This window comes from Callorhinus ursinus, unplaced genomic scaffold (assembly GCF_003265705.2).
Source record: "Callorhinus ursinus isolate GAN/ISIS: 27379988/994484 unplaced genomic scaffold, GSC_fseal_2.0 scaffold68, whole genome shotgun sequence".
Taxonomy (NCBI): domain Eukaryota; kingdom Metazoa; phylum Chordata; class Mammalia; order Carnivora; family Otariidae; genus Callorhinus; species Callorhinus ursinus.
The window spans coordinates 2,028,013-2,053,447 of record NW_027397130.1 but is presented as its reverse complement, the minus strand read 5'-3'; the positions used below and the strand labels follow the sequence as shown (position 1 = coordinate 2,053,447).

General features: G+C 51.2%; 1 protein-coding gene across 3 annotated transcripts in view; it reads left to right on the top strand.

Annotated features, from left to right (window-relative positions):
- RPTOR (regulatory associated protein of MTOR complex 1) overlaps positions 1 to 25,435 on the top strand; it is a 341,577-nt gene that overhangs the window by 117,132 nt on the left and 199,010 nt on the right. For all 3 annotated transcript variants that reach the window (XM_025859594.2, XM_073885974.1, XM_025859593.2), the window contains exon 4: positions 18,618 to 18,776. In XM_025859594.2, coding sequence (XP_025715379.1) covers positions 18,618 to 18,776 — 159 coding nt within the window. The remainder of the gene's footprint in view (positions 1 to 18,617; positions 18,777 to 25,435) is intronic.

Below are 25,435 nucleotides of genomic sequence, written 5' to 3'. Positions count from 1 at the left end.
TGGCCGCTGACTTGCCCCCGTTGTGGTTAGCACGGGTGAGGAGCCAGGAGGGATCCAGAGGGACCTGACTTCAGCAGGTGCTGGAGCCCTGGGGTCGCTCTCGGTCGCTCTGCCCTCTCCCGTGCCCGCTCCTTCTTCAGGTGCTGTGGGTTCCACTCCTGGGGCTCTCTCCTGTCTGTGTGGTCCCACAGTCTGTCGTCCCCTTGGCCCGTGCACACCTCCCAGCACCGTGTACGGCCGCCATCCTCCCACAGCCAGGAGGGACCCCGCTGCACCGAAGTGTAGGAACTGGGACGCCCTGCGGGAAAATGCACATTTTCTCTGGAAGCAAATGGATACTGTTTGTCTGTGTATATTTATTATTCACACACAAACAAACATTATTGCCCACGTGCTGTGTACCAGACACTCCCGTGGGCTGGGATAGCTTACTTCTGTTGTGGCCCTGGGAGGAAATAAACAGGGCTTTGAACTGTCAGAGTGACCTGTTTTCTTTATCTTTCATGCTCCTATAGAGAGAGATATACATATATTTTCCCTGAACCATTTGAAAGTAATTTGCAAACATCATGTTATCCGTAAACACTCCAGTGTGTAGTTTTCCAGAACTAGGACTTTTCCTTACGTAACCACTGTTCATATTTATCAAAATTAGGGGATGTAACAGCGATTCAAGACCATGATCTCCTGGTTTCCTGGTTGTTCTGGGAGCTTTCTGAATCCCCACCGGCCCCGTCTGCCCCGTCTGGGCTCCAGCCCAGGGTCACAACGGCCTCTGTTGCCACTCACTCTTCTCCCGTTGTCTCTCACACGCGAGGCCTTCTGGTCTCGCTGCTCCGGCCGCGTTTTCCCGTGGCTTTCCCAGGATTAGCGCTGGGCTGAGCATTGGTGGCGGGAGCCCTGCAGCAGGGGTGGTCTCGGCTCTCAGGCACCTGCACAAGGCGCCTGCTGTCCCTCGTCCCATTGTTGCTGACGTGAAGTTCGACCCCTTGATGATGACTTCCTTCAGTGTCTAGTTGTTACTTCTCCCTTTGTAAGTAGGAAACAGTTGTGGGGAATACTTTGAGGCTGTGTAAATACCCTGTTCTTGTGTTGATTTTGCTTCCATTGATCACTCTTACCCAAGTTGGTCGTTGCTGTGATGGTTGCCAAATGCAGATTTTCTAATTCCGTCCTTTCTTCTATATTTTGTTGGGGTTCTCCTGTGAGGAAGGCTTCTTTTCACCCCCATCCATCCGTTCATTCATTCATGCATCCATTCATTCATTCATGCCAGCATAGAGTAAACAGCTCTTCCTTTACTCTGAGAACACTGTGCCCTGGCTAGTAACCGAGGCTCCGGTTACCTCGGATCTGGCTGCTGGCGGCCCCCTCCAGCATGCTCCTGTGCTGTCCACGTGCCCTTCCTTGCTGTCTGGCACAACAAGATGTAGCAGGCTTACCTTGTACTTCCCTGGCGAGCCCTGGGGTGGGCCGCGTCTGCAGGGAGCCAGCGCCCCTGGCCGGGAGTGGTGTTTGGGAGCCAGGCCCGGGCTGTGGTGGGCTCGGTGCCCCCAGCCCCATGGCCCCAGTGCAGAGGAAGCGGCGTCAGTGTTGCCGCCTCAGAGTCGGGAAGAGCAAGCTCTCCAGCCCGACCTCGGGGTCTGTGTGTGCTCGTTGTCATCTGTCCTCAGAGCCCTGTGTCCGGGATGCGCTGGCTGGTTCTTTCTGTCCCGGCAGTGCCTTCCCACCGGCTTTGGCCGCATGTTGAGTGCATCTGTTTTCCTCTGTGCTCCCTGCTGGAGCTCCCTCATCTTGCTTCTATTTTATTTTTTGAGTGTGTAAGATGTGAACATAATTCCCCAAGTCAGAACTGTACAAAAAGTCGGGCCCCGTGTGGTGTCGTGGGTGACGGATTCCAGCTTCAGGCTTACTTTTCTTACCTTTCTTAGGGCTCTTTTTAAAATGGGGAGATCCATGTTTATTTTCTTGTTTCCCGTTCTTTTGTCCCCACAGGGTATCGTGCAACAGACTTACACTCCTTTCTGTGTCTTTTTCCTACTCCATAGCGTATCCTGGCCATCGCCCCGTCTGTTTCTGGGGCCTCTCTGATGTTGTCCAGAGCAGCGTCACGCTCCAGTTGGTGGATGTGCCACACTTTATCCAAATCTCCCGCAAATGCAGCCGGACTGCTCGTAACGTGTGGTCCTCACAGTGCCGCCCAGTATCCTTGTTCGGATGTGTTTTGTCCTGTGAAGGATGTATCTTCAAGGCAGATTCCTGGTGATGGCATCACTGGTCACACGAGTGCCCGGTGGCTCTTTCTTGGTTGTTGGCGAATCCCCCCACATGAGGCTTGTATACCATTTTGTGTCCCCAGTGGCAACACGTGAAAGTGCCTGGTGGTGCTTTTTAACGTCTGCCTATGTGTGTGGCCTGGTAGGTGGGGGATGCTGTCTCAGGTTGGTTGTACCTGGGTTATTTTAAGTGAAGTTGAACCATTTTGTATCCTTAACGGCCATCTCCAAATCTTTGGCTATGGATTTTTCAAGTCTTTTGCCCATTTTTCTCACAGAATAGGTGTTATTTCCATAATGTTTGAGTTCACGGATACCAGCTGCTCTGCCCTGTAAATCCCCCGCTGCCTTTGGCTGCCGGGTCCGTTCTGGTGAGGGAGGGTAAACCAACAGGGTCGTTCTGGAGAGCAGAACGAGAAGGTCACCCACAGGGAGCACGCTTCTCCACATGTGGGAGGACTCTCCACTCAGTGCTCTTCAGGGACAGGGAGGGCAGGGTCGTCCTGCACCGGGAGAGAGGTGAACGTTGGCGGGACACTGTCAGGATTTCCTAGAAAGAGGCAAACGTCTGAGCGCTGTCAGGCCACCTGAGCTGACTGTGCTGCTTATTTCTGAGATCCTGTGTCTCCGACATAAAGGAATGGGTGGCTGGAGGGTGGCATAGGGCTCACAGAGAGTTTGTGCCCAGGCTCGAGGCTCCCACAGTGGTGCCTGGGGGCAGACAGGAGACCGCCCTGGGTCTGCCCTCCTGCTCCTGTAACATTAAGAACTGAAGAGAAAAGATTCGACTCCCCAGGCTTCTTTCCAGAATCATTTGCATGATTCAGATTGTCTGCAGTGAATCAGTCTCCTGGAAAGTGCTCCTCCTGGGGAGGCTGGGGACTATGATTCTCTGCCAGTGAGGCTGCCGTTTTGAGCACTGTCCTCTAGCGGAGGTACTTGTCTGGCTCCTACAGAATCAGGTGCTCGAAAGGATATGTGGTAGGGTCCCCCAGTTAGGTGACCCGGAACTTCTTCAGTCTGGACTGGGGCCCTTCTACTTTGGACCCTTAGATGGGATTTATTTTAAATCTTGAGTAAGATTTGTTTTAATGGGAGCCTTAAAAGTGGAGGCTGTGAGGGTTAAAGTCACATGGTATATTGAATGGATCAATTCTAGTTAGAACCGATGGCCCCCTCCAGTTCTGTCACATCCGTCCCCAGGGAGTGCGTCTGCCTGCTATGTCTTCGTGACCCCATTGCGTCAGCACACGCGGGGTTCACAGTCCGTCGTTGGGCAGGCCCACCTCCCCTCCCGCCCCTGTGCCAACACAGTACCGTGCACTCGGGATGCTTAGTCACGGGTGTTTGTGCCTGTGTGAAAATTGTGCAAATGAGTGCCCACAGCATAGCCACAGAGTTGTCAGTGGTGAGGAGAGGCCCCGTGGTTCGTGTGGATAGGTCCTGACTGTTTCCTGTTCTAGGGCATCCCTTCACTGAAGGATGAGCCTCACAGCGTAACAGGTTAACAGTGAATTCTTCTAGGAAGCTCAGAAATGGGAGGTGTGCCATCTCCAGCCCCCTCTGCGCCCACCGCAGCTGGTTTCCTGGGAGGGCACGGCCTCCTCACAGGTATGGCCTCCCGAGGCTTCACCTTCTATGCCATTTGCCTTGGACTCCACACACTCACCCCTCAACTTGGCCTTTGTCCGCCATGGGGCCCAGTCAGTGCCCGGAGCTCAAGCATAGGGCTTGATACATGCTGGCCAAGTTGAATGGACCAGGAGTCTGGGTCAGAGTTACTGTTTCCATTCTTCATTACACATTTGGTCCTAGACATTGGCTATTTGAAAGTTTCAGTTTTATGGAAAACTGCAGACGTTTTAGGGTCTTACTGATGTGTATACGGCAAGCAGCACTTGATCCTTTACGTACGTTTCACGTTAAGTGGCTGCTGAGGGCGTGTGGGTCCGTGTGTTCAGCACGGCAAGAAGCGCGCAGGGATGGGACAGTCAGGAGGATGCAGGGTGCGGGCGTGGAGTGGTGTGCAGGTGGAGAGGTCGGGGATGGTATCTCGGGGGCAAAGTGCATACGGAGGGCTAAGGGCCCATGTGGGGCTGGGAGGAGGACAAAGGATTGCTGGGGATTGCTTCTGGCAACAGGTACTAGGAGACCTGCTACATGGTACTGCTAACTGCTTGCGTGTTGGGTGCTTTGTGCTGGGTACTATTCTAAGCACTTTTTTGTTTGAAGTCATTCAGTCTACACAAAAACTGTGAGGTGGGCACTCCCTCCGGCCCCTCCGTTTTACAGATGAAGGAGTGGGGGGCGTGGGGAAAGTGATCTGCCAGGATCACAAAGCTGGGATAAACTGGGCTCTGTCTGCCCCAGAGTTCATGCTCTCAGCCATCATACTGTGCTGCTTCTCTAGCTCAGCAATTACAAGTTCATCATGAAGTCTAAAGGTAGATGGTTCCAGGACTGGTTATGTAGACAGTTTAGTATCTTCACGATTCTGGATGATTCTCTGTTTTCTTGACTCTGCCCTCATGATGGCAGGATAGCTGCTGCTGGTCCAAATGTCACATCCTTAGAGTTGTGTTCAGGGAGAGAAAGAAGGAGAGACAGCCATTCCCTTTTAATCAAGGAGAACGCTGTCCCAGGAGCTGTCCTCTGGCTTCCCGTGAGTCTGTCTGGTCACGCTTGCTGCCGGGAGTCTCTCAGCCTCCCAGCGGGACAAGGTGAGCTCTGTGGGAGGGATGAACAGTTGTGGGAGACATGCCCCTTTTTAAAATCAGTTTTGCTGTCTCTGTTATTGAGACCATATGTATCTCCAGGGCAGTGGCAAGAACAGACCATGGCCTTGCCACCCTCGGGCTGCAGCCTGCCGGTGACCCAGCGGTGCTGAGTGCAGAGGTCCAGCCTCTGCCCCCTGGCCTTGAGCCCTGCTGAGTGAGCGGCCGCATCAGGGACACATTGGCACCTTGAGGGCTGGGGTTGGCCCTGGGGTGACCTCTTATGCAAAACAGTGACTGGCCTGTAGCAATTCTGAGGGATTGCAAGATAGTGAAGTACTAGGAAGGGGCATTTTTTTATTTGGATCGGACTTTGCCTGGAAATGTCACTTCAAACGTTTCTAAACTTTTATCAGATTATTTCATATTTTGGTGTCTTTTCATGCGAGCAGGAGTCCCTTTTGAGGCTGGCCGATACTCTGGTGGCTCCCAAACAGCAGAGGCTGGTGAGCAGATGAACCTGTTGACGTCCATGTTCCCCACGGCAGCGTTATTCTTAGAGAAGTTGAACGCATCTCTTAGTCCGCTCGATAAATCACTTATTTACTCACAGAAACCATGGGTCTGGCTGGCAGGAAGAGCTCTCGCCTGGAGCGGGAGCAGACTCTGTGCCCCCATCTGTCTTCCCCAGGGCAGAGCTGGGGCCTCTGGCGGAGCAGGACAGCAGCCTCCTTGGCCTCGGGCGCAGGACTGGGAGTGCGTTCTCCTGCAATCAGAGAAGATAATGCGGTCCCCTGCTCTGTAAGCCACGAAGATCCCCTGTTCCGAGGAGCCGGCTGCACAGCAAGGCTGTCATCAGTTTGACTAGGGAATGTGAAAAAGTGGTGACCCACAGCAAAGAATCAAAACACTTAACTGGAGATAAGTCTCCTAGTTAAGAGTAAGCTGAATATATCTTACAGTATTATTACGCTTTCCTTTTGTATATCAAACTTGAGGTTTTTCTGAGACATATCAATATGTGCTACATTCATGAAACACATTTTTTCCAGATGTATTAATCTTTCAAATTATTGGTATGTATGTTTTACCTGTGCTTAAAAACACCTTTCAGATTTTCCCTGTCTGGACACCTTCTTAAAGTGCCTGGCCAAGCTTTGGACAAATGCTGCATATAAGCAGATTTTAATAAAAAATGGCCCAGGGCGCCTGGGTGGCTCAGTCGTTAAACGTCTGCCTTCGGCTCAGGTCATGATCCCTGGGTCCTGGGATCGAGTCCCACGTCGGGCTCCCTGCTTGGCAGGAAGCCTGCTTCTCCCTCTCCCACTCCCCCTGCTTGTGTTCCCCCTCTCGCTGTCTTTCTCTGTCAAATAAATAAACAAAATCTTTAAAAATAAATAAATAAAATAAAAAATAAAAAATGGCCAATTTTGACTTTACCATTAAGTTATATGTAAGTGATTCTAAGGGAGTTTGTTTTAATCATAGAAACATTTTGAAATGCTGTTTGCTTATTTGCCTCTTTGTTTTTGTCTCTTTATTTGTTTTTGTGTGCTTTTAAACTTTTTATTATGGAAAATTTCCACATCTACCCATCATCTGTCTTCGATAGTTATCACCCTGTTCCCAGTCTTCTTTCATCTCTGCCACCGCCCACTCCCCTGGCTTTTTTTAAAGCAAATTCTAGACATCATATAATTCCATCTGTAAATATTTCAGTGTATCTTGAAAGATAATCATGACTTTAAAAAATACACACACACACACACACACACACACACACACACGCAGAGTTTGTTTATTTGAATCAGGATACAAGTACGGTGAATACTTTGTGGTAGGTTGATCTACCTTGTTAATCCATAGAATACTCCGAAAGTCTGTCACCTGCCCCTGTCCTGCACCACTTGTCTGTCTGTCTCTTCCTACGATTTCCTGGTTGAAGAAACCAGGCCATGTGCTCCTATGGAGTCCTTGCTGTCTAGATTCTGCGCATTGCTTCTCCCTACCTTGCTCTAGGCAAGCCACACTCGCCCGCCTTTGACTCTCCTCTACGTGATTGGTAAACCTAAAGGTTTCACCAGATTTGGTCAAATTGGGGGGGTGCCCAGGGGCATGGTGTTTCATGGGGGGTGGTGTGTACTCCCTCTAGGATGTATATAATGACTGGTTGTATCCTTTCAGTGAGGTTAGCAGCTACAGATGCTCATTACCTGGGTCTATCCGTTAGAGATTGCAAAGTGATGTAATTCTGTCACCACCCCCCACCGCCCCGGTCTTTAACTAGGGTATCTCTATAAAGAAAAACTACTTCTCACCAGTTATTTGGTGTCTCAAGGTGTCGCTCATCTAGGAAAGCCAATATCAATACTTACTTTCTTTTATTTAGCGGATTTCAAAATCATGAGTGGGCTTCTCTCAAAGGTAGCCAGTATAGGGTGTGTGTTTGTCTTAGTTAATGAGCAGTAAAAGCTTAACTATTGCATCTGCTAACCGTTGGTGCACATGTTGTTTCATCTTGGGCCAGTGGGGCCCTCTTGAATGTGGCTCCTGAGTCTTTTTGATACAGATCTAGCAGTCTTTGATCACTTCTTTCCTATCAGGTATGACCAGGCAGGATGCTCTGTACTCATTTTGTCCATTTTCTGCTCTAGGCCTGCAATCAGCCAGGTCTCTCTGAGGAGTCCTGGCTTCTTTTAGTGGGGATGGTATTTAGAGAGCTTAATCTGGCCCCCAGGGGTGCTCACTGTTCACACTCAGACCCCCTCTCTCTCTGCCCCCTGCTCTTCTGTTTTAAAGATAGAATGCATTATGAACTCTTACTGATTCAGTTTCAGAGCTGCAAGGTTTTTACTTAATCCCATGGGTCTTACAACCGTATCTGCTTTCTCCCACACCGAACATTTGGATTTTTCACAGGCATCAACATGATTAGTCATTTCTTTTATCCCACACCACACTCAGCACTTTCAGAAAGCAACACCAACACTACCAGCAATGTTTTTAACCAAAAACTGTTCACAAGGTGTTTGCAGTTCTTTCTGATGTGGGAGCATTGATGGAGAGTCAGGTGATCCTACCTTAAAGTCACATGGAGGAGTTCCTCTCTGTCTAGTAATACAGCCCACCAGATGCACAGTTAAGTTCATTTGTTTCATTTTACTTAGGAGTTTTAAGGACTGCTTTTTAAAAATTTTAAATTTGGGGGCGCCTGGGTGGCTCAGTCGTTAAGCGTCTGCCTTCGGCTCAGGTCATGGTCCCAGGGTCCTGGGATCGAGCCCCGCTTCGGGCTCCCTGCTCAGCGGGAAGCCTGCTTCTCTCTCTCCTGCTCCCCCTGCTTGTGTTCCCTCTCTCGCTGTGTCTCTCTGTCAAATAAATAAATTAAAAAAAAATTTTTTAATTTTGCTTCCTACTTACATAAAATATTTAGTGGATCCCAAGTCAAATGCACAAAACAGAGTATATTCAAAGGAGTCTCCTTTCTTCTCCTGTCCTCTTCTTTTTCTTTTGTTTTACAGTAGGTTCCACGCCCAGCGTGGAGCCCAGTGTGGGGCTTGAACTCACGACCCTGTGACCAAGACCTGAGCTGAGATGGAGTTGGACCCTTAGCCGGCTGAGCCGCCCAGGTGCCCCCTTCCTCTTCACCCTGTGTCTGGCTTCCTTCTGTAGCAACCCCGCAGACGTTTTCACAACGTGTGTGTAGGAATGTGTGTATGTTTATACGCACACACGTTTGTTCGCTTCTTTCTTACATAAATGAGTGCATACTATATACATTTTTCTCCACCTTGCTTTTTTTCACCTTATTAGATTAGAACCAGTGCATCCTCATTAGAATTAAAACTTAATTTTTTGCTTGAAAGCAGGGTTTCGCAAATGGGCACTGTTGACCTTTTAGGTCAGAAGGTCATCTTTGTGGCAATAGTGTCCTCCCGTGCTGGGAGGGATGGTTGTGGGATGTTTAGCGGCTTTCCTGCATTTATCTGTCAGGTGCCAGGAGCCCCCTCCCCACCTTCTGCCCACCGAGGCCATCTCTGGACCTCACCAGGCTTCCGGGGACAGAACACTCCCTGCCGAGAGCAGCATGTTCTCAGGTCTCTGCAGAGACCCTGTGAACCCCTTGTTTCAGAAGTGGAGTCAGACCCCCACCTAGAAGCCCTGGCTTCTGGTTTTGTATTTTGACCACTAAACCAGCTCCTCCAGGCCAGGATTGCGGTTCTCTCCTGCATCTTTAGCATATTAAGGAAGGAAGGAAGGATTGTTACCGAATAACACACAAGGCAAAGAGAGGCAAGGATTTTGTAAGTTTTACATAAAACTGCTCTTATTGGGAAGATGTGTGTTGAAAACCTGAGGAGTGACTTTGGCCTTGAGCAGCGGTTCAGAGATACAGCATATGAAGGGCCTCATGATTCCCTGCTGCCCGTGCATGCCTCAGGTCCCCCTGCTGTCCCCACAGTCCAGCTGCACGGTTGGGTGGCCACGGGAAGGAGCCAGGGTGTCTTGCCAAGGGCCAGTGAAACTGTCCCAGGTAGCATCCTCAAAACCGTGGGTGCAGCGGATGCGCACAAGTCTGGAAGGTGGACTCTGCAAACGTGGAGTGCGGAGGCTGGGGGGTGGGGGTGGGGGCAGCTGGGAGCAGCTGCGGAGCCCACAGCTCACCTGCGCACGTCACTCCCAGATTGCCGATGCTCCACATGGAAATCGGATTAGTACCAACAGAGAGGATCATTGTGAACATCACGCACCTAACCGGAAATGAGAAATTTCTTTGAAAAATAAATACATGGGATCAGCAAGCATGGATCTGTGACAGCTGAAGATTCGGGTTTACAGCTGTAGCCAGAGGACGATGGACTCTGCTGGTCTGGCTCTCCTGGCCGCTGCTGGGCCTGCAGGCAGCCCTCTTTGGGGCCTTGCTCCTAATGGACTTGGGTGGTCAAAGCATCAGGCAGCCATCACTCTGTCCTGAATCACTTTGGATGAATCCGAGTGTGGTTCAAGGTCATGGGCGTGTCTGGGGGCGCAGCCCTAGTTGACTGCTTTGCTGGCCTGGTCCGGCAGCCATTTAACGAATACCTATTTCCTACTCAGTGTGAAGTGTCTCTGCTCCATGTTTATTATTTCCTTACTCATTTGGTTCCTGTTAGAGATGACATGGGCTACGGTGGCATGGGGGCTGTTTCAGAAGCTCTCTGCCAGCCGCGGCAGTGACACAGGCAGGCTGCGGACCTGGCATGCCCGTGTCCCTGTGTTCCCTGGGGCCCATTCTCCCCTGTCCCCTGCCGGGCAGCTCTGTAAGTACCGAGGGTTCCAGGTCACTAGCAGTTGCTGATCTCACTTGGAGGTAGTCTGGTGTTAATGTTAGGATGGAGCCGTGTTTTCAGTGCTAATGTGCTGTTTGGAAATTGGCAAAAATCAGTAGCAGGGAGAGATTTTTGGCTCCTGTGTTCCCGTAGCTCCGTGCTCTGCTGCTCGGTCAGGGCAAGCTCCCAGGCTCTGTTGAGGTTTCCGCCCCTCCCGAGATGGGGGGCTTCCCTGCTGGGGCTGTGCTGGAGCCCAGAGGCCATGTTCAGCCACGCCAGGATCATCATATCAGGATGGCCAGACCTAGCCCTGTGTCTTTCTGTTCCCTGCTTGTCCCCAGTTTGCGCGCGTGTGGGCAAGCTCACCAGTAGTCTCCCACGTCTCCTCTGGTGGGCTCAGGGTACTGAGTAGTAAAACCACAGAGTCTGGCTTAGAAGCGGGCCCTTCCCACACACCGCTGTGTGACCCGTGGTAGTCACTGAACCTCCCTGTCTATAAAACGGGTGCTCCTGCTGCCTGTGCCATGGGGTGCTTGTGCAGGTAGGTGAGTGGGTGTAAGTGAGGCCTCAGGACGGTTGCTGGCACGTCCTGTGTGCAGCACGAGTGCTGACTTCTGCCCGCCTCTTCTCGCTCCATTTTCCAGGGACTCTGCCCTGCGTTTGCTCGTGTCGTCCTGACAGCCTCTGAGGTGAGCGGGGCAGGATGGTTTTCGCTGTTTTAGGAGGAGGGAGTTGAGGTTTGGTTTGGTTCCCAAACTTTCCCAGGTTGAACAGTGGGTAACTCACTGATATGGGGCTGAATCCCAAGCCTTCCATCTTGGGGACCCTAACTGTAGAACAGGGGAGGGACTCATCAGTGGGCACAGTAGACCCTACCCTCTGTAGCTCCTGTCCAGCATCGAGCGGTGCGGCCTGGGGACCCAACAGGGACTGTGCCCAAGGGTGAGGAACCCCTGGCAGAGCTGCCACCCAGGGGGAGGGGAGACCCCCCCCCCAGAGGGGCCTTGCTGAAACTGGGCTTGCTGATAGCCTGTCTGGGCGTGTGCTCTGGCATTGACAGTGAGCAGCCCACGGTCCACCCCTCTAAGTGACCTGGATCTTGCTTCAGTGGGGGCTGCCACGAGGCAGTGCAGACACTTGTCTCAAGCCAGTCAGAGCCTCATCGGAGACACCACTGCCCTGGGCAGATCTTGGTGGGGCGTGCGGCATGGGAAACCTGAAAATACTCCTGTCGGCGGTTAAGCTAACTGAAGGGGGTGGAGCTAGACCAGGGTCTGCTGGAGTGTTGACAGTGCCTTGCGAACCAAGAGGAGGGAGTCTTTGAAGGACCAAAAATATGGCTTAGAGATAATTTACTACTCAGTCGTAGAAGGGGAGCCCTGGATTATTGAAGCAAGCGTGCATCTAAGTGCAGTCAGATCTGTCTGCAGATGGAGTGCAGCGAGGCGTGAGGATGAACGGCCCTTTACTAGAGCGCTGACCTGTGCCGGTGGGGTGGCCGCTCGCAGAGCCAGCTCCTCCTGAGAGGTCATTGTAAATGAAACCTAGTGAATGACCTTATGCATTCCATTTCTGTTAGCTAAAATTCCAGAATAATATGAAAAGGTACTAGAAATAGCTGGAAAGTGATCTGTGATTTCTGTGTTTCTGGACTTCTTCGGAGGTTCACCCTTTCTGCTTCCAAAAAACAAGTGACCTCCGTTGTGCCCATGCAGGCGACCAGGACTCAGCTTGCCTGGGCGCACCTCGTGGGCGAGAAAGATGGAGTCGCAGCTACCATCTGCGTGGCCGGACCGGGGTTCAGGACGACTGTGTTCTCCACCCTGCCATGGGCTCTGGCCGCCTTGTTTTTGTTTGCTTTGGTTTTTGTGTGATGGTTTTAATTAGTCTAAGATCTGTTTGTCGGTGACAAGTTTGTGGAGGACATTGGTTGCATTTCAGGTACAGACGGCAGCTGTGTCCTTGTGGGTGCTCAGAGCCAGCGCTGCGCCACAGTCGGCTCGAGCCCCGGGAGTGAGTCCTTCGGGACGGCGTAGACTCTCAAGGAGGGTTACTGGCTGAGACACTGCTTCTTGCCGCCTGTTTATACTTCAAATACCCAGGTGTTCCACTGAAACTCCGAAGATAAGTGGTAGCTTGCTTTTGTTTGTTTTTTTTTTTTTAATTAAGGGATTTGGGGGGAAACCCAATGTTATGATAATATCAGGAAAAATTACACAGGTAGCATCTTAATATGAAACAATGGAAACAGTGACAGAGAGAAGAAGACGTGCAGATGGGTTGGGACACTGAATCTGCGCTGTGTAGCAGCCTCCCTGCTGACAGACGGGTCCTGCCGGCTCATACTGGGGTAGTGGAGCTCCACTGCGGTCAGTTTCGGGGAAATGATGTGTTCATACAGGCGGTGTCGTTCAGACACACACCCATGAGTTCAGGCCCCACTCTTCCTGTGTGACTTCTGTGCGTCCAGGGATCGGGACTCAGGGAACCTCAGAGGGTTCTGTCCTCACCATCCTGTTGTCTGGAAAGCGCAGCAGTCTGTATGGAAGGACCCCAGTCTCGTGTCATTCACGTGCAGAAGTCGAGAAGCAGCCGCCGTGGGCCAGCGAGGGCTGCAGGGAGCTGCGGTAGGAGGCAGGCGCGTGCACGGGCTCGGTCAGGGAGACAGGGCCGCCCAGGCAGGGAGCGTGTGCGCAGAGGTCCCAAATCATGAAGGGGCACGGCGTAACCAGACCTACGGAGAGCCTGCGGGGGCGCATGGTTGAGGGGGCCGTGTGCCCCAGGCATGGCCGTGCTCCTTGGGGGCAGTGGACATCCCCACCAAGGATTTGCTTTTAGAAGGCAAGTGGCCTGACTGTGTGCTTGGAAAGGAAAGCTCTGCCAGACAGGACAGACTTAGAGAGAGAGGCAGGCCTGGAGGCCTGAGGACCCTTGGGGGCATCTGACCCTGGATGAAGGCAGGGGCGGGACAGCCACATGTGAGCAACATGCCACAGGTACATTGAGCCTGGCCTGGAGACCCCCTGGATGAAGGGCACGTGAGGGGGGGAGCAGAGTGATGGATGGGCTTGAGGTGGTGGTCTGGGTGACTGAGAACCGCGGATGCCAGGGATTAAGGTAGGGAGCCCAGAGGGGTGGGCCCGCGTGGAGCAAGACAAGGAATAGCATCGTAGGGTTGTGCTCGAAGGTGCTGCCCAGGGCGAGCATGCAGCGTGAGAGGAAGGAGGCTGAGGTTTGAGGGAGGAGACTGGACCAGGGAGAGAGATGAGAGACAGCAGGCTGAACAGTCTGAGGGAGGAGGCGGGGGACGAGAGCCAAGTGAAGGCAGGGCGGGGATTGGCCTCGGGAGAGCGAGGGGCCGTGTGGCTCGCTGGAGACCTGGCTGGTGGCGGGAGCCCCAGAGCACTTGGCCATGGAGACCTGGTGACCCTACAAGACAGTCTAGGAACAGCAGTGACATGTTGGAACGGCTTGAAAAGGAGAGGTTCGTGACATCATCTGTGCAGAGTTCCATCGGCGTGCACACACGCCTGCCTGTGCGGGATGCTGTGCTGTTCCTCACACTGGTCCTCCAGCCAAGGGAGAGGAGTGGGACTCGGCCGGCCAGCCACCCACCCTCCTCGTCTGCCCGGTCGGTATTTGATGTTCGTTTGCTCCTTTCCCCTTAGTCTTTGCCATTGGAGGACCCCTTGCAGTCCGAAACCAGGTGCCCGGCAGGTGCACCACTGCTTCTCCATCCCCTCGTCTCCAAGGAGCCGTCCTGAGAAGGGAATCCTCTTTTTATTACTTTTCATGCCGTTACAAACCTTTAAAGACACATACATTTGCCAGTGACAAAGTAAATCTTCCTTCAGTTTCTGCTCGCAGACAGCACGCCTGGTTTTTCACACCAGACAGACAGCTTGGCCCTTGGGAGGGTCAGCTGTCCGCCCCGGGGGGGCCTGCTCACAGAGCACCAGCTGTGTCTCACCGCACTACAGTAGCTGCGTCCGCGCTGAGCTGGTTTGCTGCCTCAGGAAACCGTCTGCCACGGGACCTGGGCACCCTAGCAAAAGCTCTTGCTTTACTACTGCACTGCACTCCATCCCGGCAGAACTGAAATTTTTGAAATGCTGAATAGTATAGAAACTCTAGTATTCCAACGTAACAGCTCTTTTTGAAGAACTGTTGCAAACTCTAGTGGGAAGTCTGAATGGTTCATCTTTTTGTTCATACTCAGATATTTATTGAGTGCCAACTGTGTGCCAGGCATTGCATTTACCCAAAGCGGCCATAGTGACCAGGGAAATCACGATCCCTGCCTTCATGGGACTTTAGTCAGGGCAGGAGGAAGGTGGAGGGAAGGCCAACAGATGGGTGATGAGCAGATGGAGTCAGGGGTCATCAGTGCTGTAGTTGGGGAGCTAGACATGCTATGGGAGAATTTGGCAGGGGGTACCTAACTCAGTTTCTGGGGCCACCAGAGAGTGAGTTCTGGAGAAGGGACAAGTTAACCTGGTATTTGAAAGAAGGAAGAGGAAATGTCCAGGCAAGACTTGGAATTGGGGATAGAGGACAAGCAGGAAGAGGGCCTGACAGGGCTAGAGTGTAGGTAAGATACATCCTTGTAGTTGGGGCACAGACTCTCAGAGGTTATAGACACAAGGTTTGTAGGGACTCATGGGCCATTCTGAAGAGCTTGCAGGGGGTCAGTGGGAAGCCATCAAAGGGTTTTCAGCAAGTGAGACATCTTGAGTGTTGAGGAATGGATTTGGATAGAGCAAAATGAGACTGGTGGGTGACTTGGGAAGTTTTAGTAATCTAAGAATTAGATGATGGTGGTGGTGATGGTGTTGGTGTTGATGGTGGTGGTGATGGTGGTTGTGAGGTGGTGGTGGTGGTGTGGTGGAAGATGCTGGTGGTGGTAGTCATGGTGAGGAAGATGGTGGTGAGGGTGGTGGTGGTGGTGTGGTTGTGAGGGTGGTGGTGGTGGTGGTGAGGATGATGGTGGTGTTAGGGCTAAGAATCGTGGTGTTGAGGATGATGGCGGTAGTCATGGTGAGGATGATGGTGAAGAGGATGGTGAGGATGATGGCGGTAGTCGTGGTGGTGGGGGTATCTGCACTGGTTTGGCCTAGGTGATGGTAATGGAAATGCAAAGGGCTGTAGCAACAATAAGTGCTTTTTGACGGGTGGGAGCGTAAAGTCCCTGAACTGTCAGGGCCTAGAGCTTTCCCTGCAGGGCTACCGTCTAGGACAGATATTCCCTGAGCGGACCTGACCTTCCTCTCTGCCCAGCATTTCCCCGAAAGTCCTAACTTTCTCCTTGGGAAAGGGCAGAGAGTGAAACATTTTCAAGTTCCCAGATCAGGGGCAAAACTGGCCCAAATTCTATTGTTACATTCATTCCTCCTGGATGGTCCTGAGAAAATCTCCGAGGCATTTCCTTTCTCGAATCTCAGCTGGAGATGTCATCCCTTGCCGAGGAAGGATGGAAGGGTGGAAATGAGATCATTGGCCCAGCTGGGCGAGGCGACAGTGGTCTTCACTCGACACCCTGGGGAGAGAGAAGGCAGCGCCACTGCTGCCGGGGCCTCCTCGCTATGGGGTCGGCCCGGAGAGAAGACCCTCGAGCACCGCCCCCAGCTGCCCATACTCTGGGAGCACTGGCGGCATCCTCTGTGGCCTCGCCTGACTGTGAGGGGCCACCGCACTGTCTGGCCCCTGGAATCTGTCCCTGCAGGGGGAGGAGCCTGAGGAGAACACAGCTGCCTGGGGGACACACAAGCTGACTGCAGCCGCCCTGCTCTGGGCGCAGCAGGTTGCCCGGTGTCGTCGAGGGGCCGCTCGCTATGGTGAGGACAGGAGACTCAGGGCCGCACTTTCCTTCATCCAGCCCAGGGGCAGTCTTGTCTCTCCCCCTGTTGCCTCCTGCACAAGTTCCACACACGTGTCTGACCACATCTTGAGGTTTGGCCTTGGAGCCGGAATGCCGGGCACCACAGGCCGTGTTTGAGAGACTGCTGTGTCTTTGCTTATTCCACTAAAACAGTCATGGGTCCCCCAGGGGGCTCAGTGCTTCCTCTGCCACTCGCGTCCCTCAGACCATGGAGCCGGGATCCAGGCATTGTAGTTTCAAAACCAAACCAAACATGGTGTGGTGACATTTAATTTAGTGCTTCTCATTTCAGAGCCCTTAAAAATATTAATTAGTTCCCATAAAACCCCAGGAGGCATATTATTCATATCTGTAGCGCCTTTCATGCTAGTCCGTAATGGTCCTTTTAGTGCAGTAGGTGGGAAAGTGAGGCTAAATCATTTTTTTGCAGCCCCACCGGAGAAGACCTTGGTGGAGCCAAGGTCAGCAATAATGAATCTCTAATTTTATGGATGTCTCTGAGGAATGTCAACCCCATGGCCTTGCATGTGGTTTGGGAGAACAGTACTCCCCTTTAGGACTAATCTCAGGGGGAGGTGGGCCGACCTTCCCTGGAGCTGGGACTTTGCAAACCCCAGTTCATTCGCCGCATGACGGAGGGCAAGCCGAGAACAGCTGTGAGCGAGCAGTGGGAGTGAGGCGTGGGCGACAGTGGGAGGCACTTGTCCCGTCCCCTTGAAAGGTTCCCAGCAGCCTGGGACCATGAAGTGAGTGCAGGCCCCACAGGGTGGACGGCCTACTGCTCCTGGGAGATGGTGTGGCCTGTTCATATTTTAGGGTGCCTCGCCTCTGAGCAGCTCTTCACCACTGTATGTTGGGGTGTCTGTACCTGAGGAGCAAGAAGGCCACTGTAGAAGGATTCATGAAGTTGGGAGGCCCCCTGGTATCTGGGGTTTCGTTTGGGGCCTTCTCTTTTAACTCACTTTCTGATTTCACGGTGTGCTTTGTGCAGTGTGGTTTTGGAGGACGTGTGTCCAGGTCATCTCGATAAGGTGTTCCCTCTCTGCCCCAGAAATGGATTTTCATTTATCAGCCACCCTCATCTCGTTTCACAGGGTTAACCAAAATTCAGCTGTTTAGAGCATTAGGACTCTGTGCCCTGGCTCCGTCTCACTCAGAGCACAGATTCCTGGTTTATCAGTGACAAGTCAGGAGTGCTGGCCTGTGTTGTTCTCTTCACTGTTTACCCTGTGGGATTCCAGAGGAACAGGTCAGCGCCCGCCACCTAGACCCAGCGCCGTCTGTGGGCACACTTGTGATACTGCGCTGAGACTCACTCGTGTCACTTTAGCAGCAGATAGGATTCATCCTTTTCCTCGTCTCATTACTGAGTGTTGTCATCTGTCACTCAGAAGCTGCTTGCTGGTGGCTGAGCACGTCGTGAAGCCGTGGGAAGGGTGTGAAAATGGAGCCAGTGCCGAGGGGCACACCTGAACTGTTAACCGGGTCTGCCTTCGTAGGACTCACAGTGTCAGTGGGACTGACATGGCCACACGGGGACAGTGAATGCTGTGTGTCAGCCAGAGAGAAAGAAAAGATGGTCCGTCCTGAGGGTCTGGGGAGGAGCTGCGCACCAGAGCTGAGCCCCTGCTTCGACCCGGACCATCTCCCTGCGGGTCAGCCCTTCAGAGCCCCCACGTGGGGGACCCGCAGCCTCTGTCAGTGTCAGATGAATGCACGCTGCCTTGCTGGTGAAAATGAACTTGACACCTCACATACATGTGCGCGTTCTCGTGAGCCTCTGGTGTGGCACCTTTATTTTATGAGCAGCGTTCTGGCCCATTTGAAGGAGACTTGGGGAGGGAAGACCATGTCCTCTAACCGCTTATTGTTCATGTGTATTAATGCTGTTGATGTTCATAACTTAATTTTAGGTCCTGCTCAATCCGTGAATTCCTTCCATTCATCAGCGAGAGTCCAGGCAGGAGCCGGTGGGGGCTCAGCCGGGCCAGCATGGCGAGGAACACAGGGCAGGCAGCCTCCTTCCTCTGTCTGGCACTTTCTGTCTGTGCTGCTGTTGCCGCGTTGGCCTGCAGCTTCCTGCATTTAAGCAAAGTATCTCTTCCACGTTCCAGGGGTGTTTTTTCCAGAAGGCTTCAGTGTTTCCAAGAAACCTTTGTCATCACAGTGGTTGGACCTGTTGCTTACTGTGGCCGCGCGGCAGGCTTCACTCACCCATCTCACGCGGTTTTCCCGGAGCTCCCTCGGAATACTGGTTGGACGGGTGAAGTTCCAGCCCCCTCTGAGGAGTCATTATCCCTGGTTTACAGGTGGAGAAACCCTCGGGGTCACTTGTCCAGGGTCACCCAGCCTTTCAACGCAAACTCAGAGTGAGGAAGGGGGCACATACCCCCGTATTGCCCTGAATCCACGGTGAGTTTCTTCGTCTCTTCTCCCGCGACAGGCCCGGTACAAGCAAAGCCTCGACCCTACGGTGGACGAAGTGAAGAAGCTGTGCACGTCCTTACGCCGGAACGCCAAGGAGGAGCGGGTCCTCTTCCACTACAACGGCCACGGGGTGCCCAGACCTACCGTGAACGGGGAGATCTGGGTCTTCAACAAGGTAGGCGCACCATTAGAGGTCCGTGTGAACCCAGCCCGTTTCTCCTGCCACCCCATATTGTGTGAGTGTTGGTGGTCGCCCACGGCTCCGCTGCCGGTCACTCCGCTTCTATAGGCCCAGACGCAGTGAGGTTGGGCCGGCGCCATGGGCCGGCCGTGTGGCGGGGCGTGGTGGGATCATCTCTGTCTCGGCCATGAGCGCTGGGACAGGCATGAGGAGCGTGGCCGGGGAGCGGCCCGTCTGGAGGCCGTGGTGTGGTGCCCGAGACGTGCCCGCGGTGCAGTCTTCCCGCTGCAGGCAGGACTTGCTTGTGCTTCCGCCGTGTGGGCCACGTGGTGACCAGGTTTCTCGGTTCAGTTAGAGTGTGCTTTTAAGAATCAGCGGTTTCCGGGGTGCCTGGGTGGCTCAGACGGTCAAGCGTCTGCCTTCAGCTCGGGTCATGATCCCAGGGTCCTGGGATCGAGCCCCACATCGGGCTCCCTGCTGAGCGGGGAGCCTGCTTCTCCCTCTCCCTCTGTCTGCTTCTTCCCCTGCTTGTACACTCTCTCTCTGTCAAAAATAAATAAAATCTTTAACAACAAAAAAAAAAAGAATTAGCGGTTTCCTTAGGGAAGAAAATGTTGCATAGATTCCAAGGAGCTCACACCAGGCCACCTGCAGACACAGCTTTGGCCCTCCCCAGAGTCCTGCTGCCGGCCTCCTGCAGCTCCTTAACCAAAGATGGTGGTGGAAGTGAGGGGTCGGCGACACCCTCCCGCCACCTTCCTGGCCTGGAGTGGCAAGTTCCGCCCCACCCTACGGTGCCGGCATGTGGGTCCCTCAGAGCCACGGCCGCGCGCTCTCCCCATACACTGTGTGGAAGGCAGTACGTGGAGGTGTGCAGTGTTCGGTGCCACATGGCCTCCAGCCAGGGGAGAAAATGCACCTTTGGAGCCCCTGTGCCCCTCCTGTGGCGCAGTCTCCCTCCTCCCCGCCAAGGTCACCGGCACAGCGGATTTCGAGTTTATCATGACCTTGCCTTCCTTTACAGCATCCCCACATTTGTGTGGCTGTCCAGGCGTGTTGGGGTTTGGGTGTTTTCTGGTTGACAAGATTGGGATCCTTCTCTGCCTGCTTCTCCTGCTCTGTGTTACACTCTGAAGATCCATCCCTGCAAGGGTGCCTTGTGCCCTTCCCTCAGCCCCGCTGCCGGTGTGGGGACATCTTAGGACCTGCTCGGTGCCTTCTGTGCAGGCGGACGTCTGAGTGGTTCCCATTGTTTTCCTAGACTGCCCACCTTCCTCCCCAGCACTGTAGTCAGGACTTGATTTTTCTGCACAGTGTGGGGAGTAGTATGGGTCTCCCCAGGGGCTGTGACATCGAGCACCTTCTGATTCGTTGTTGACTGTGGAGTCTTCCCCTTCTTGAAGTGCATGCTCTTCTCCATTTTTCACTTGGGTTAGTGTGTCATCTTCTTATTGATTTGAAAGAATTCTGCATATTCTGTACAGCAACCCTTTATTATTTTTATGAATTGCGAGTGTCCTCTCTGAATTTATGGCTTGGATTGTTGGTTTGTTTCTGCTCTCTTAATGGTGTCCTGTCATGGACAGCAGTTCTTTATTTTCATGTGGTCATCTTGGTCAGCCTTCCTTTATGGTGTGGACATTCTGTATCTTCTTTAAGAAGTCTTACCTCATGCCAGGGTTGCAAAAGTATTCCACTGTATGTTCTTCCAAAAGGGTTGTATTTTTATCCTTAAATTTAGGTCTCTAATCTACCTGAAACAGATTTGGTACATACTGTTAGGTAGGGGTTCATACTCTGTTTTTTTGTCCCCCTTCAATGGATACCTACCTATTCCATTACTATTTAATGCCAACTTCAAACAAAATCGGATTTCCACAGTGTGTGGCACGTTTCTGAGTACTCTGTCCCATGGGTCTGCCTCGGGGCCAGGAAACTATTTTCATGAGTGTAGGTTTCCAGTGATTCTTGGTATTCAGGGAAGCAGAATCCCCCTTTTGTTCTTCTTCAGTTCTTCTTGGCTGTTCTTGGCCCTTAGGTCTTCCTTTAAGCTAGTGAGTCAACTTGTCAGTCAGTTGATTAATGGTGGGGGAGACTCAGCATCTTTACAATGATGAGTCTACCAAACTATACTCTCTTTAAGTATCAGTAATATTTCATAATTTCACAGAAGTTTGTATCATTTGTTAGATATATTCCTGGGTGCTTTATATTTTTGGTGTTGCTATAAACGTTTACTATAAAATTATATTTTGTAAGTTTTTACCAAGGTGTATGGAAAGGCGGTTGATTTTTGTACATTTATTTTATGTTTACCAATTTTGCTGTTCTCTTATTGTTCCTCATAATTTATCTGTACACGCTTTTTTTGTTTTAATAGACTCTTTGGTAGGTATGAAATAGCAAATTGTTCAAGAAGTTGAACATCGGTTCTCTAGTGTCATTTACTGTAGGGCTCATACTCACATTTTCCTGCCTACATCAAAATTGTGTTCCCATAAGCAGTCTTTGTTTGTTGGTTTTGTTTGGATCCAGGATCCAGTCCAGGTTCATGCACTGCACTTGTTCATCATCCTTTTTGGTGTCCGTGAATGTAGATCAGTCTCTGCCTTTTTTTCTTTTTTTTTTTAAGTGAAATTATCTTATTATCTTTTTGCAGTGAGTTACACATGAGTCTTTTTTTTTAATTTTTATTTAAATTTTTTTTTTAACTTGAGAGAGCGAGTGAGCACGTGTGCATGGCAGGTGGGGGGAGGGGCAGAGGGAGCGGAGCCAGACATGGGGCTTGATTGCACGAACCATGAAATCATGACCTGAGCCAAAACCAAGAGCCGGACACGTTAACTGATTGTGCCACAGGCACCCCTTATTTTTTTTAATTTTTATTTAAAGAGTTTATTTATTTTAGAGAGAGCGCGAGTGGAGGGTAGGGACAGAGGGGAAGGGAGAGGAAGAGGGAAAGACTCCCAAGCAGACTTTGGGCTAAGCACGGAGCCTGACACGGGGCTCAATCTCATGACCCTGATGAGATCATGACCTCAGCCGAAATCAAGAATTGGACGTTTAACTGACTAAGCCACCCAAGCGCTCCTAAGCATCGGTCTTTTAAAAAATTGTTATTACTAACAGACTTTAGGTTTTGGAGCAGTTTTAGTTTTCTAGGAACACTGGGAAGTACCGAGCATTCCCATGCACTCCATCCCTCCCCTGTCCTCCCTGGGGCGTGGGCGTGGACGCTCGCTGAAGTTCATGATCCGTACTGACCCAGTGTCATTAGCTCCATGGGGACCCACTCTTATGCTGCACACTCTGGGTTTTGCTAGATACATGGTGTCATGCATCCACCATTACTGTGTCATACAGGACGGTTTGCCTCCAACCGCACCCCCCCCCAACAGCAGCCGCAGACACTCACCTTCTCTACCGTCCCACTGTTGCCAGAGTGCCAGTCAGCTGGGGTCGTACAGTCTGTGGTCTTCTCAGATTGACTTTCTTCAGCTAGGAATGCGCATTTAAGGTTCCCTCGTGTGTTTTTGTGTCTTGATGGCTCACTTCTTTGTGCCATTGAGTAACATTTCATTGTCTGGATGGACCCCTGTTGAAGGACATCTCGGTTGCTTTCGGGTTTTTTTGGCTACTGTGAATGCAGGTTTTTGGGTAGACGTGAGGTTTTTACTAATTTGGGTACATACCTTTAGGAGTACATTGCTAGATCAGATGGTATGTTTAGCTTTCTGAGCAACTGCCAAACTGTCCTCCAAAGGGACTGCGTCAGTTCGCCTTCCCAGCAGCAGTGAACGAGAGTTCCCGGTGCCCCCATCCTAGTGCTAAGCATTTGTTGTTGCCAGTGTTTTGGAGTTTAGCTCTTCTAATTAGGTGCACGGTGGTGTCTCGTTGTTTGAATTTGCAATTCCTTAATAATGTATGATGTGGAGTGTCTTTTCATCTGCTTATTAGCCACCTGTATTCCTTCTTTGGTGGGGTGTCCATATCTTTGCCCACTTTTTTTTTTCAGTAGGGTGTGCACCCAGCATGAAGTCCAATGTGGGGCCTAAATTCACAACCCCAAGATCAAGACCTGAGCTGAGATCAAGAGTCAGGTGCTCAGCCAATGAGCCACCCTGATGCCCCTTTTTTTCCCACTTTTAAATAGGGTTGTTTTCTTACTCACTTTTTAGAATTTTTTTTATATTTTGGATGCAAGTCCTTTATCAGATGTGTATTCTATAAATGCTTCCTCCCAGCCTGTGACTTGTGTTTTCATTCACTCAACAGTACGCATCGACTTTTTGATGAATCCAGACCAATTATTCTCTAGAATGTCCCACATTCTAAATTAATTTGGTTTGTCATAAGTTTATATCAGACTGGACTGAAAGCAAGACCAAACTTCATGCCATCTACAGGGATGCACTGTAAATACAAAGAAAAAGGGACACGAAAAATGTATCATGCAAATACTAGTTATAGGAGAGCTAGGGTGACCCTGTTACTAATCAGAAAATGGATTCGAGACACGAGTGTTACCAGAGGTGAAGACGGACATTTCACGATGACACATGGTCAGGTAAACCGCCCTGGACGTGTATATGCCTGATGGGAGAGTTCAGACTACACAGAGCAAGAGTGCTAGAACCAGAGAGAAAGCAGCAAATCCACAGTCCTAGTTGGAGCTTTGAAGAACCATCTATCAGTAATTAGTAAGTTAAAACTCAACTTAAAATTACAGATAAAATTGATAATTAAAAACTTTCTCACAAAGAAAACTCCAGACATGGTATGGTTTTTTTTAGTTAAAAAGAACTCAGTTTCTACTCTAAAAGATTGGAGCAATACTATCAGCCGCTCTGCACAGTGACCATAAACCTCTGTCCAGTCACTGCAGAATGTGCACACTCTCAGACACAGGTGGCAAATCCCCGAGATGGGCCACGTGCGGGTCACTTATATGTCTCCCTAGGGTCTGGAGGATCAGCATCATACAGAGTATATTCTCTGACCACAGAATTTGGAATTGTAGGATATCTGGAAAATCTTCAAATACTTGGAAATTGAATAACACATAGGTCAAGAAAGATATCACAAAGGGAAGTAAAGATTATTCAGAATGAAGAATGAGAATAGCACTTGCCAAAATTTGCAGGCTGCAGTTAATGCAGTGCTTGCTTGGAGATGTGTACCCTGAAATCTTTATATAGAAAGGCAGAAAGGTTTGAAATTATAATCTCAGTTTCTACCTTAAGAAACTAGAGAACGATGGGCCCACTAAGCTCAAAGCAAGGAGAACGAGAGAAGTAACAAAGAGCGCAAATCAGTAAAATGGAGGACAGGCAGCAGAGAGCTGACCGCTAACACTTTTTTTCTAAACTGACAAGTCTCTAGCTGGATAGATCAAGAGGCAAAGAGAAGACAGGATCCACATTTGGAAAGGAAAGAGCGGACATCACATATCCTGTGGACATAGAAAAGATGAGGACAGATTAATATTTTATACCAATAAATTTAACAAATTAGATGGGAAATGCCTTGAAACATACAGCTTACCCAAAGTGACCCAGAGTGAAATAGAAAACCTGAGTAGCCCTGTGTCGATCAGAGACTTTGAATTCATAGTTAAAAGTCTTACAGCTTGACTCATGGATGAGTGGATATTTTTCTTTAAAAATTATTTTACCAGCAAACTGTTTCCTGATCAGTATATGTAAACTGTTAAATCATAAAGGGAAAAAAGGCATTTGGGAAGTGTTCTTTGTAAAGCATGAGGCGTGCGGGTGGCGGGAACTGAGGATCGAGTGTCCCAAGTCTGTACAGCACCCTCGTCCGCCCACACCAGGGACTCTCAAGGTCTTAGAACTTAAGAGAAATGCAGGTGATTCGACCCCGCCCATGATGACAGAAGCCCGGAGGGGCCCAGAGGTCTGTGTTTAACTGCCCCCCACCCCTGCCATGCTGATGCAAGTGGGTTTGAGAACTGCTCTATAAATCCGGTTCTCTAATAGGATAAGACATCTTAGAAATCGGTTATGGTTTTATCTCTTAGCATGAGGGGGATCATATTTTTTTTGAACTTTGAAGCTCTTGTAAAGAAATAGTCTTGGAGAGGCGGAGCAAGATGGCGGAGGAGTAGGAGACCTAGATTTCGTCTGGTCTCAGGAATTCAGCTGAATAGGGATCAAACCATTCTGAACACCTACGAACTCAACAGGAGATCGAAGAGGAGAGTAGCAACAACTCTCTGAACAGAGAAGCTGGACCACTTACTGGAAGGTAGGACGTGCGGAGAAGTGAATCCAAGGCGATATTCGGGAGGATAGACGGCGGGGGAGGGGCCTCCGTCGGCCGCTTCTGGCAAGTGATAGAGCCGCGGAGCACAAAATCGGACCTTTTAGAAGTCGGCTCCGCTGAGGGACGTCGCTGCAGTGGCTAAGCAGGGGGTGGAATCCTCCCGGGACAGTGTGGTCTCAGGACCCTCGGGGTCACAGAAAGACCGGGGGTGCCTGAGTGCGGCAGAGCTCCCAGGTATCAGAGCGGGGAAGCCGGCTGCAGAGACGGAGCTGAGGCGTGGGCTCTCAGCTCGGGGTGACCATAAACTATGATCCGCGGCCCAGTCGGGCCACTGCTCCTCCAGCAGGGACCCAACAAGCGGCAGAGCC